The sequence below is a fragment of the Hyla sarda genome, chromosome 7 (genome assembly GCF_029499605.1).
Source record: "Hyla sarda isolate aHylSar1 chromosome 7, aHylSar1.hap1, whole genome shotgun sequence".
Classification (NCBI taxonomy): Eukaryota; Metazoa; Chordata; class Amphibia; order Anura; family Hylidae; genus Hyla; species Hyla sarda.
The window spans coordinates 230,027,627-230,040,083 of NC_079195.1; the positions used below are offsets into that span (position 1 = coordinate 230,027,627).

Here is a 12,457-nt window from a genome sequence, read left to right on the forward strand (position 1 = left end):
GCCAACAAAAAACACAGAAAGTACAACCAGTTCTCAACCTACAACAATCATTGAGAGTACAACCAGTGCTGAAACTTCAACAATAATGGAGAGTACAACTAATGCTCAAGGAACAACAAATACAGAGTCAGTAACCAGCACCTGGCTGACAACTATTACAAATCTTTTAACGAGTATTGGGCTTACAACTTCCACAGAACTAACAACAGCCAGAGAGCCAAAAACAACTACAGAACTTAAAACTACAGAGCCAAAAACAGCTATGGAGCCAACAACAACTACAGGCCAAACAACAACTACAGAGCTAACCACAACCACAAAACCAACAACAACTACAAAACCAACAACAACTACAAAGCCAACAACAACTACAGAGCCAACAACAACTACAGGCCAAACAACAACTACAGAGCTAACCACAACCACAAAACCAACAACAACTACAAAGCCAACAACAACTACAGGCCAAACAACAACTAAAGACCTAACAACAACCACAAAACCAACAACAACTACAAAGCCAACAACAACTACGGAGCCAACAACAACCGAAAAACCAACAACAACTACAGAGCCAACAACAACTACAGATTCAACAACAACTACAGAGCCAACAACAACCACAAAACCAACAACAACTACAGAGCCAACAACAACTACAGGCCAAACAACAACTACAGACCTAACAACAACCACAAAACCAACAACAACTACAAAGCCAACAACAACTACAGAGCCAACAACAACCGAAAAACCAACAACAACTACAGAGCCAACAACAACTACAGATTCAACAACAACTACAGAGCCAACAACAACCAAAAAACCAACAACAACAACTACAGAGCCAACAACAACCAAAAAAACAACAACAACAACTACAGAGCCGACAACAACTACAGAGCCAACGACTTCTGCTGAGAGGAGTACAATGTCACCCTCATCGAATAAATCAGCATCAAGTCCTCCTACAAAAAACACAGAACCACTAAGAGTAACAATTACAAACAAAAATTTTACTGAGAGTCTTAATAACAGGAGTTCTAAAGAGTACAATGAAACGGCTGCACGTTTTAAAAACGAGGTAACACATTTCATCTTATATTTATTTTGTTCTCATTTCATTTGATGACAAATGTCTCACACTGTCTGTCATTTTTTAAATAGTTTTATGAAAAACTGAAGAAACTCTTCCCCAACCTAGTAGGCATTGAAAATATTACATTTTCGTAAGTATATGGATTCTTTATCAAAAACATATAAAACTGCAGGCAGCCTATAACATGAGCGAGTCCACCATGTGCCATCACATGCCCACAAATGTATCTACATCCACAAATCATGTATATGTATGTAGTTGTACTGTGCATTGAAGAGCACAGTACAGCTATGTATGTATGTGACACTGTATTATTCTATATTTAGGAGTGGATCAGTGATTGCCGACATGCTGCTGGTGTTTGAGAATGGGACAACAGTTCCTCTACCTGGAGAATTGATTGAGAAAATATATGAAGCTCTGAAAAATGATTCTACTTTGGGTGACCTACAACTGGATCCTGCTAGTGTACAATCTGAAGGTAAGTGACTTCTTATTGTGATACATAACAATATCCCATGAGAGCCAAGTAGGGGGGTATCCGGGGTTGGGGACGGGTGTGCCAGTGTCGCTGGGGGTCAGTGGAAGTGGAAGTAAGCCACATTGTGACACCCACCCTTTTCCATAAAACTGTAATTTGTATAAAAGTTGTATTTTGGACCAAACAACAAAACAAAACCTGTAAGAATCCGGGATGTTTTTCAGCATTGAGACGATTCTCACATTCGTCCTCTAAATATCTTCTACATTCACTGATTGTTTACAAGCATTTTGTGAAGACGACATTTTGTTTCTTTACATCTGTTTTCTTCATAACAATAAAAAAATGTATTTCATATTTTAGGTGAAAAAATAAAAACAACTACTGCTGCTCCAATAACGACTGCTATAACAACAACCACACAACTAACAACTACACAACCTACAACAATGGAGACTACAACAACTACAGAGTCAACAACAACCACACTGCCTCCAACAACTACAAAGCCCCCAACAACTACAGAGCCAACAACAACTACAGAGCAAACAACAACTACAGAGCCAGAAACAACTACAGAGCCAACAACAACTACAGAGCCAACAACAACTACACAGCCAACAACAACTACACAGTCAACAACAACTACAAAGCCCCCAACAACTACAGAGCCAACAACTACAGAGCAAACAACAACTACAGAGCCACCAACAACTAGAAAGCCAACAACAACTACAGAGCCAACAACAACTACAGAGCCAACAACAACTACACAGCCAACAACAACTACAGAGCCAACAACAACTACAGAGCTAACAACAACTACAGAGCCAACAACAACCACAGAGCCTCCAACAACTACAGAGCAACCAACAACTACAGAGCCTCCAACAACTACAGAACCAACAACTAAGAAGCCAACAACTACAGAACTAACAACAACTACAGAGCCAACAACTACAAAGCCAACAACGACTACAAAGCCAACAACAACTACAGAGCCAACAATAACTACAAAGCCAACAACAACTACAGAGCCAACAATAACTACAAAGCCAACAACAACTACAGAACCAACAACAACTACAGAGCCAGCAACAACTACAGAGTCTCCTTCCACCGCTGAAATAACAACCTCAGAACCAATAACCACAAGAGAATCTACAACAGCTGCCATGGAACGTCTTACAACTGCAAAATACCCTACAAATACAACATCTTCTGCTGAGAGGAGTACAATGTCACCCTCATCGAATAAATCAGCATCAAGTCCTCCTAAAAAAAACACAGAACCACTAAGAGTAACAATTACAAACAGAAATTTTAGTGAGAGTCTTAATAACAGGAGTTCTAAAGAGTACAATGAAACGGCTGCACGTTTTAAAAACGAGGTAACACATTGCATCTTATATTTATTTTGTTCTCATTTCATTTGATGACAAATGTCTCACACTGTCTGTCATTTTTTTAATAGTTTTATGAAAAACTGAAGAAACTCTTCCCCAACCTAGTAGGCATTGAAAATATTACATTTTCGTAAGTATATGGATTCTTTATCAAAAACATATAAAACTGCAGGCAGCCTATAACATGAGCGAGTCCACCATGTGCCATCACATGCCCACAAATGTATCTACCTCCACAAATCATATATATGTATGTAGTTGTACTGTGCATTGAAGAGCACAGTACAGCTATGTATGTATGTGACACTGTATTATTCTATATTTAGGAGTGGATCAGTGATTGCCGACATGCTGCTGGTGTTTGAGAATGGGACAACAGTTCCTCTACCTAGAGAATTGATTGAGAAAATATATGAAGCTCTGAAAAATGATTCTACTTTGGGTGACCTACAACTGGATCCTGCTAGTGTACAATCTGAAGGTAAGTGACTTCTTATTATGATATATAACAATATCCCATGAGGGCCAAGTAGGGGGGTATCCGGGGTTGGGGACGGGTGTGCCAGTGTCGCTGGGGGTCAGTGGAAGTGGAAGTAAGCCACATTGTGACACCCACCCTTTTCCATAAAACTGTAATTTGTATAAAAGTTGTATTTTGGACCAAACAACAAAACAAAACCTGTAAGAATCCGGGATGTTTTTCAGCATTGAGACGGTTCTCACATTCGTCCTCTAAATATCTTCTACATTCACTGATTGTTTACAAGCATTTTGTGAAGACGACATTTTGTTTCTTTACATCTGTTTTCTTCATAACAATAAAAAAATGTATTTCATATTTTAGGTGAAAAAATAAAAACAACTACTGCTGCTCCAATAACGACTGCTATAACAACAACCACACAACTAACAACTACACAACCTACAACAATGGAGACTACAACAACTACAGAGTCAACAACAACCACACTGCCTCCAACAACTACAAAGCCCCCAACAACTACAGAGCCAACAACAACTACAGAGCAAACAACAACTACAGAGCCAGAAACAACTACAGAGCCAACAACAACTACAGAGCCAACAACAACTACACAGCCAACAACAACTACACAGTCAACAACAACTACAAAGCCCCCAACAACTACAGAGCCAACAACTACAGAGCAAACAACAACTACAGAGCCACCAACAACTAGAAAGCCAACAACAACTACAGAGCCAACAACAACTACAGAGCCAACAACAACTACACAGCCAACAACAACTACAGAGCCAACAACAACTACAGAGCTAACAACAACTACAGAGCCAACAACAACCACAGAGCCTCCAACAACTACAGAGCAACCAACAACTACAGAGCCTCCAACAACTACAGAACCAACAACTAAGAAGCCAACAACTACAGAACTAACAACAACTACAGAGCCAACAACTACAAAGCCAACAACGACTACAAAGCCAACAACAACTACAGAGCCAACAATAACTACAAAGCCAACAACAACTACAGAGCCAACAATAACTACAAAGCCAACAACAACTACAGAACCAACAACAACTACAGAGCCAGCAACAACTACAGAGTCTCCTTCCACCGCTGAAATAACAACCTCAGAACCAATAACCACAAGAGAATCTACAACAGCTGCCATGGAACGTCTTACAACTGCAAAATACCCTACAAATACAACATCTTCTGCTGAGAGGAGTACAATGTCACCCTCATCGAATAAATCAGCATCAAGTCCTCCTAAAAAAAACACAGAACCACTAAGAGTAACAATTACAAACAGAAATTTTAGTGAGAGTCTTAATAACAGGAGTTCTAAAGAGTACAATGAAACGGCTGCACGTTTTAAAAACGAGGTAACACATTGCATCTTATATTTATTTTGTTCTCATTTCATTTGATGACAAATGTCTCACACTGTCTGTCATTTTTTTAATAGTTTTATGAAAAACTGAAGAAACTCTTCCCCAACCTAGTAGGCATTGAAAATATTACATTTTCGTAAGTATATGGATTCTTTATCAAAAACATATAAAACTGCAGGCAGCCTATAACATGAGCGAGTCCACCATGTGCCATCACATGCCCACAAATGTATCTACCTCCACAAATCATATATATGTATGTAGTTGTACTGTGCATTGAAGAGCACAGTACAGCTATGTATGTATGTGACACTGTATTATTCTATATTTAGGAGTGGATCAGTGATTGCCGACATGCTGCTGGTGTTTGAGAATGGGACAACAGTTCCTCTACCTAGAGAATTGATTGAGAAAATATATGAAGCTCTGAAAAATGATTCTACTTTGGGTGACCTACAACTGGATCCTGCTAGTGTACAATCTGAAGGTAAGTGACTTCTTATTATGATATATAACAATATCCCATGAGGGCCAAGTAGGGGGGTATCCGGGGTTGGGGACGGGTGTGCCAGTGTCGCTGGGGGTCAGTGGAAGTGGAAGTAAGCCACATTGTGACACCCACCCTTTTCCATAAAACTGTAATTTGTATAAAAGTTGTATTTTGGACCAAACAACAAAACAAAACCTGTAAGAATCCGGGATGTTTTTCAGCATTGAGACGATTCTCACATTCGTCCTCTAAATATCTTCTACATTCACTGATTGTTTACAAGCATTTTGTGAAGACGACATTTTGTTTCTTTACATCTGTTTTCTTCATAACAATAAAAAAATGTATTTCATATTTTAGGTGAAAAAATAAAAACAACTACTGCTGCTCCAATAACGACTGCTATAACAACAACCACACAACTAACAACTACACAACCTACAACAATGGAGACTACAACAACTACAGAGTCAACAACAACCACACTGCCTCCAACAACTACAAAGCCCCCAACAACTACAGAGCCAACAACAACTACAGAGCAAACAACAACTACAGAGCCAGAAACAACTACAGAGCCAACAACAACTACAGAGCCAACAACAACTACACAGCCAACAACAACTACACAGCCAACAACAACTACAAAGCCCCCAACAACTACAGAGCCAACAACTACAGAGCAAACAACAACTACAGAGCCACCAACAACTAGAAAGCCAACAACAACTACAGAGCCAACAACAACTACAGAGCCAACAACAACTAGAAAGCCAACAACAACTACACAGCCAACAACAACCACACTGCCTCCAACAACTACAAAGCCCCCAACAACTACAGAGCCAACAACAACTACAGAGCAAACAACAACTACAGAGCCACCAACAACTAGAAAGCCAACAACAACTACAGAGCCAACAACAACTACAGAGCCAACAACAACTACACAGCCAACAACAACTACAGAGCCAACAACAACTACACAGCCAACAACAACTACAGAGCCAACAACAACCACAGAGCCACCAACAACTACAGAGCAACCAACAACTACAGAGCCTCCAACAACTACAGAACCAACAACTAAGAAGCCAACAACTACAGAACTAACAACAACTACAGAGCCAACAACAACTACAAAGCCAACAACGACTACAAAGCCAACAACAACTACAGAGCCAACAATAACTACAAAGCCAACAACAACTACAGAGCCAACAATAACTACAAAGCCAACAACAACTACAGAACCAACAACAACTACAGAGCCACCAACAACTACAGAGCCAACAACTACAGAGCCAGCAACAACTACAGAGTCTCCTTCCACCGCTGAAATAACAACCTCAGAACCAATAACCACAAGAGAATCTACAACAGCTGCCATGGAACGTCTTACAACTGCAAAATACCCTACAAATACAACATCTTCTGCTGAGAGGAGTACAATGTCACCCTCATCGAATAAATCAGCATCAAGTCCTCCTAAAAAAAACACAGAACCACTAAGAGTAACAATTACAAACAGAAATTTTAGTGAGAGTCTTAATAACAGGAGTTCTAAAGAGTACAATGAAACGGCTGCACGTTTTAAAAACGAGGTAACACATTTCATCTTATATTTATTTTGTTCTCATTTCATTTGATGACAAATGTCTCACACTGTCTGTCATTTTTTTAATAGTTTTATGAAAAACTGAAGAAACTCTTCCCCAACCTAGTAGGCATTGAAAATATTACATTTTCGTAAGTATATGGATTCTTTATCAAAAACATAAAAAACTGCAGGCAGCCTATAACATGAGCGAGTCCACCATGTGCCATCACATGCCCACAAATGTATCTACCTCCACAAATCATGTATATGTATGTAGTTCTACATTTCTTAATGTACAGGCACATACCCCACCTCCCCTATACAGGGGTAACAGGAAACTCCAACGTCTCAATGTAAAATCTATAAATGGTGCCCCCAACTATAACATAAGAATAAGGAGGAAAGATGAGAACCTGGATCAGCGGCATGTCTCCTGGGCAACAGATGAAGAGGGAAGGTTGCCAGATGATAAGATTTATTATAAATATACAAAAAATGTGGGAGCTCACCGTAAAAAAGAGGGAAAACCTATACCGAGGATACTGCGTTGCACATACCCATGTGCCAAAAAAGAGTACTTATAGTATAAAAAGGGAGGCAGTCCTGCTAGGCTAGGTAAGAGTAAAAGATATATGGTCAAAAATTAGAAAGACGAGAAGGAGAAAACGTGTCTGAAATAGCATAAAATAATGACATTTATTTAGAAAATGATGTGAGGTCTGCGGCAGGGCCCTTGTTGCAGACTGGTCACTAGATAAAATGTTTGCAATGGTATAAAATACTAAAAATATAAAATATAAACAGTGATATTGCACTTCAACAATTGGACAATGAGACAATGAAAGTGTGGCAATGGGACAGTGCAAACAGTATCTGTTTAGTTATACTGTAAAGTCATATTATAGGAGCCGGGATTAATCCAGATGAAAGTGCATGGCAAAAAAGTTAATAATCTAATAGGGCAATTTTCAGTAGTGCTGGAGCCTCCCAGATTGGAGCCCACTATAAACGTTTTTAGGTGCAGAGATACAGGGGATGCCCCTCTACCCCGACGGCACGGGGACTGAATGCAAGAGGACAATCGCTATACAGTTCAGGCACTTTGTGCCTCTTACCGGCTACGGTGTGCACGATCAGATGTGTGCGGCTGTGCTTGCGATCCGGATGCACTTCCCTCTGTCCCGGCGGCACGGGAGAAATGTAGGAGGGGTGATAGGATCCGGTGCTGGGGGTCGGAGATGATGGCTGGGAAGCAGCGTGTGGCAGCGCTGTGAAGCCTAGCGATCGTAGCAGCATATGGCAGCGATGGAGATATCCTCTCTACCCCGATGGCACAGGGAGCAGGTGAGAGGGTAGGTGAAAAAGGGGTAGAGGGGGCATCGTCTGTATCTCTGCACCTAAAAACGTTTATAGTGGGCCCCAATCTGGGAGGCTCCAGCACTACTGAAAGTTGCCCTATTGGATTATTAACTTTTTTGCCATGTACTTTCATCTGGATTAATCCCGGCTCCTATAATATGACTTTACAGTATAACTAAACAGATACTGTTTGCACTGTCCCATTGCCGCACTTTCATTGTCTCATTGTCCAATTGTTGAAGTGCAATATCACTGTTTATATTTTATATTTTTGGTATTTTATACCATTGTAAACATTTTATCTAGTGACCAGTCTGCAACAAGGGCCCTGCCGCAGACCTCACATCATTTTCTAAATAAATGTCATTATTTTATGCTATTTCAGACACGTTTTCTCCTTCTCTTTCTCTTCTTTCTAATTTTTGACCATACATCTTTTACTCTTACCTAGCCTAGAAGGACTGCCTCCCTTTTTATACTAAAAGATTTATTATAAGAACAATGCATTTAGAACTGAACCAGGGTCTTCATCTGTTGAGAAGCGCCACTGATCCAGGTTCATATCTTTCTTCCTTATTCTTATCCATTCACCAGGATAGATTTCCATTGTCCAGGACAATCCTGGGGCTGCTGACCCCATTTCTATATCCACATGCTACTGTAGGTGTTGCCAGGGGCGTAGCTATAGAGGTAGCAGAAGTAGCAGTAACACTGGGGCCCAGGTGCCTAAGTGGGCCCCAAAGTACTTCTGCCTAATTAGAGACCAGTAATATCATTGGCACATGGGGCCCTGTTGCAGATTTTGCATCGGGGCCCAGAATCTACAAGCTCCATCTCTGGGTGTTGTCCTCTAAGAGCAAAACCATTTGGTGGGAGCACAGCTTATGCTTTTATCTTTACCCAGCTGCCAATGAACCTCACTAGGGGTGTACCCTGATATATTTTTTTCTTTACTCTATCTCCCGGCTATAACATGGCGCTTATAGTACTTCTGTCATGTTATGTCACAGCACAAGCATTAGGGATCCTCAAATAACACGTCTCAGATGTGAACCTTCTGTAGGATCTTGGTCACTCATAAATTATAACAATATAAATCATGCTACCGTGATGTCTACAGAATTTATAATCCCAGTCTTATCAAACTCTACAATAAACTACAATAAATATACATGGATCCATGGGGAAACTTCTGTTAAAGTAGTTATATGGCATGTGCCAGCATTCTGACTACACATGTAGCAGAGCCAAATTTGTCATTTCACTAATTAAGATAATACAGTAGACTTCTCTGCAGTCCTATTAGAAACCACAAATAGCGCATAGTAATATTACAATGAGTTGTACTTTGCTACAGATCCAGCTCTGCTGCATTGAAGAGCACAGTACAGCTATGTATGTATGTGACACTGTATTATTCTATATTTAGGAGTGGATCAGTGATTGCCGACATGCTGCTGGTGTTTGAGAATGGGACAACAGTTCCTCTACCTAGAGAATTGATTGAGAAAATATATGAAGCGCTGAAAAACGATTCTACTTTGGGTGACTTACAACTGGATCCTGCTAGTGTAGAATCTGAAGGTAAGTGACTTCTTATTATGATATATAACAATATCCCATGAGGGCCAAGTAGGGGGGTATCCGGGGTTGGGGACGGGTGTGCCAGTGTTGCTGGGGGTCAGTGGAAGTGGAAGTAAGCCACATTGTGACACCCACCCTTTTGCATAAAACTGTGATTTGTGTAAAAGTTGTGTTTTGGGCCAAACAACAAAACAAAACCTGTAAGAATCCGGGATGTTGTTGAGCATTGAGACGATTCTCAAATTCATCCTCTAACTATCTTCTACGTTCACTGATTGTTTACAAGCATTTTGTGAAGACGACATTTTGTTTCTTTACATCTGTTTTCTTCATAACAATAAAAAATGTAATTAAATTTTTTAGGTGAAAAAATAAATACAACTACTGCTGCTCCAATAACGACTGCTATAACAACAACCACACAACTAACAACTACACAACCTACAACAATGGAGACTACAACAAGTACAGAGTCAACAACAACCACACTGCCTCCAACAACTACAAAGCCACCAACAACCACAGAGCCACCAACAACTACTGAGCAAACAACAACTACAGAGCCAACAACAACTACAGAGCCAACAACAACCACAGAGCCACCAACAACTACAGAGCCTCCAACAACTACAGAGCCTCCAACAACTACAAAGCCACCAACAACCACAGAGCCAACAACAACTACAGAGCCAACAACAACCACAGAGCCACCAACAACTACAGAGCCTCCAACAACTACAGAGCCTCCAACAACTACAAAGCCACCAACAACCACAGAGCCAACAACAACTACAGAGCAAACAACAACTACAGAGCCAACAACAACTACAGAGCAAACAACAACTACAGAGCCTCCAACAACTACAGAGCCACCAACAACTACAGAGCCTCCAACAACTACAGAGCCTCCAACAACTACAGAGCCACCAACAACCACAGAGCCACCAACAACTACAGAGCCAACAACAACTACAGAGCCACCAACAACTACAGAGCTAACAACAACTACAGAGCCAACAACAACTACACAGCCAACAACAACTACAGAGCCAACAACAACTACACAGCCAACAACAACTACAGAGCCAACAACAATTACACAGCCAACAACAACTACAGAGCCACCAACAACTACAGAGCCAACAACAACTACAGAACCACCAACTACTACAGAGCCAACAACAACTACAGAGCCACCAACAACTACAGAGCCATCAACAACTACAGAGCCAACAACAACTACAGAGCCAACAACAACTACAGAGCCAACAACAACTACACAGCCAACAACAACTACACAGCCAACAACAACTACAGAGCCAACAACAACTACACAGCCAACAACAACTACAGAGCCAACAACAACTACACAGCCACCAACAACTACAGAGCCACCAACAACTACAGAGCCAACAACAACTACAGAACCACCAACTACTACAGAGCCTCCAACAACTACAGAGCCACCAACAACTACAGAGCTAACAACAACTACAGAGCCAACAACAACTACACAGCCAACAACAACTACAGAGCCACCAACAACTACAGAGCTAACAACAACTACAGATCCAACAACAACTACAGGGCCAACTACAACTACAAAGCCACCAACAACCACAGTGCCTCCAACAACTGCACAGCCAACAACAACTACAGAGCCAACAACAACCACAGTGCCTCCAACAACTACAGAGCCAACAACAACCACAGTGCCTCCAACAACTACAGAGCCTCCAACAACTACAGAGCCTCCAACAACTACAGAGCCTCCAACAACCACAGTGCCTCCAACAACTACAGAGCCTCCAACAACAACAGAGCCTCCAACAACTACAGAGCCTCCAACAACTACAGAGCCAACAACGACTACAGAGCCAACAACAACTACAGGGCAAACTACAACTACAGAGCCTCCAACAACTACAGAGCAAACAACAACTACAGGGCCAACTACAACTACAAAGCCACCAACAACTACAGAACCAACAACCACAAAGCCACCAACAACTACAGAACCAACAACCACAAAGCCTCCAAAAACTACTGAGCCAACAACAACTACAGAGCCTCCAACAACTACAGAGCGAACAACAACTACAGAACCAACAACAACTACAGAGCCAACAACAACTACAGAGCCAACAACAACTACAGAGCCAACAACAACTACAAAGCCACCAACAACTACAGAGCCAACAACTACAGAGCCAACAACAACTACAGAACCAACAACAACAACAAAGCCAACAACAACTACAAAGCCACCAACAACTACAGAACCAACAACAACTACACAGATTCCAAAAACCAAGGGACCCACCACAACTACAGTGAATGTAATGAGCACAGTACCAGAGGTTCCTACTGAGCCACAAACCATGGGATCCTTAACAAGTCCATCGGCACCAACAATCAACACTGACAGTCCAGATACAGCTCCGATGAATAATAATGGGAATATCACAACAAATATGTTTTTTAAAATAACTAATGAAGAATTTGACAATGATCTCAAAGATCTCAACTCTGAGAAATCCAAGAAACTAAGAGAACC

At 41.0% G+C, this 12,457-nt stretch overlaps 1 protein-coding gene across 1 annotated transcript; it reads left to right on the forward strand.

Annotated features, from left to right (window-relative positions):
- The first annotated feature begins 931 nt into the window (after positions 1-931).
- LOC130283225 (mucin-2-like) lies at positions 932-11,950 on the forward strand. Its single transcript, XM_056532431.1, has 13 exons — positions 932-1,084; positions 1,168-1,229; positions 1,426-1,580; positions 2,427-2,971; positions 3,055-3,116; positions 3,313-3,454; positions 4,043-4,858; positions 4,942-5,003; positions 5,200-5,354; positions 5,718-6,591; positions 9,746-9,900; positions 10,264-11,488; positions 11,596-11,950. The coding sequence occupies exons 1-13, from the start codon at positions 932-934 to the stop codon at positions 11,948-11,950; spliced, it is 4,761 nt and encodes a 1,586-aa protein (XP_056388406.1).
- Positions 11,951-12,457: the final 507 nt, after the last annotated feature.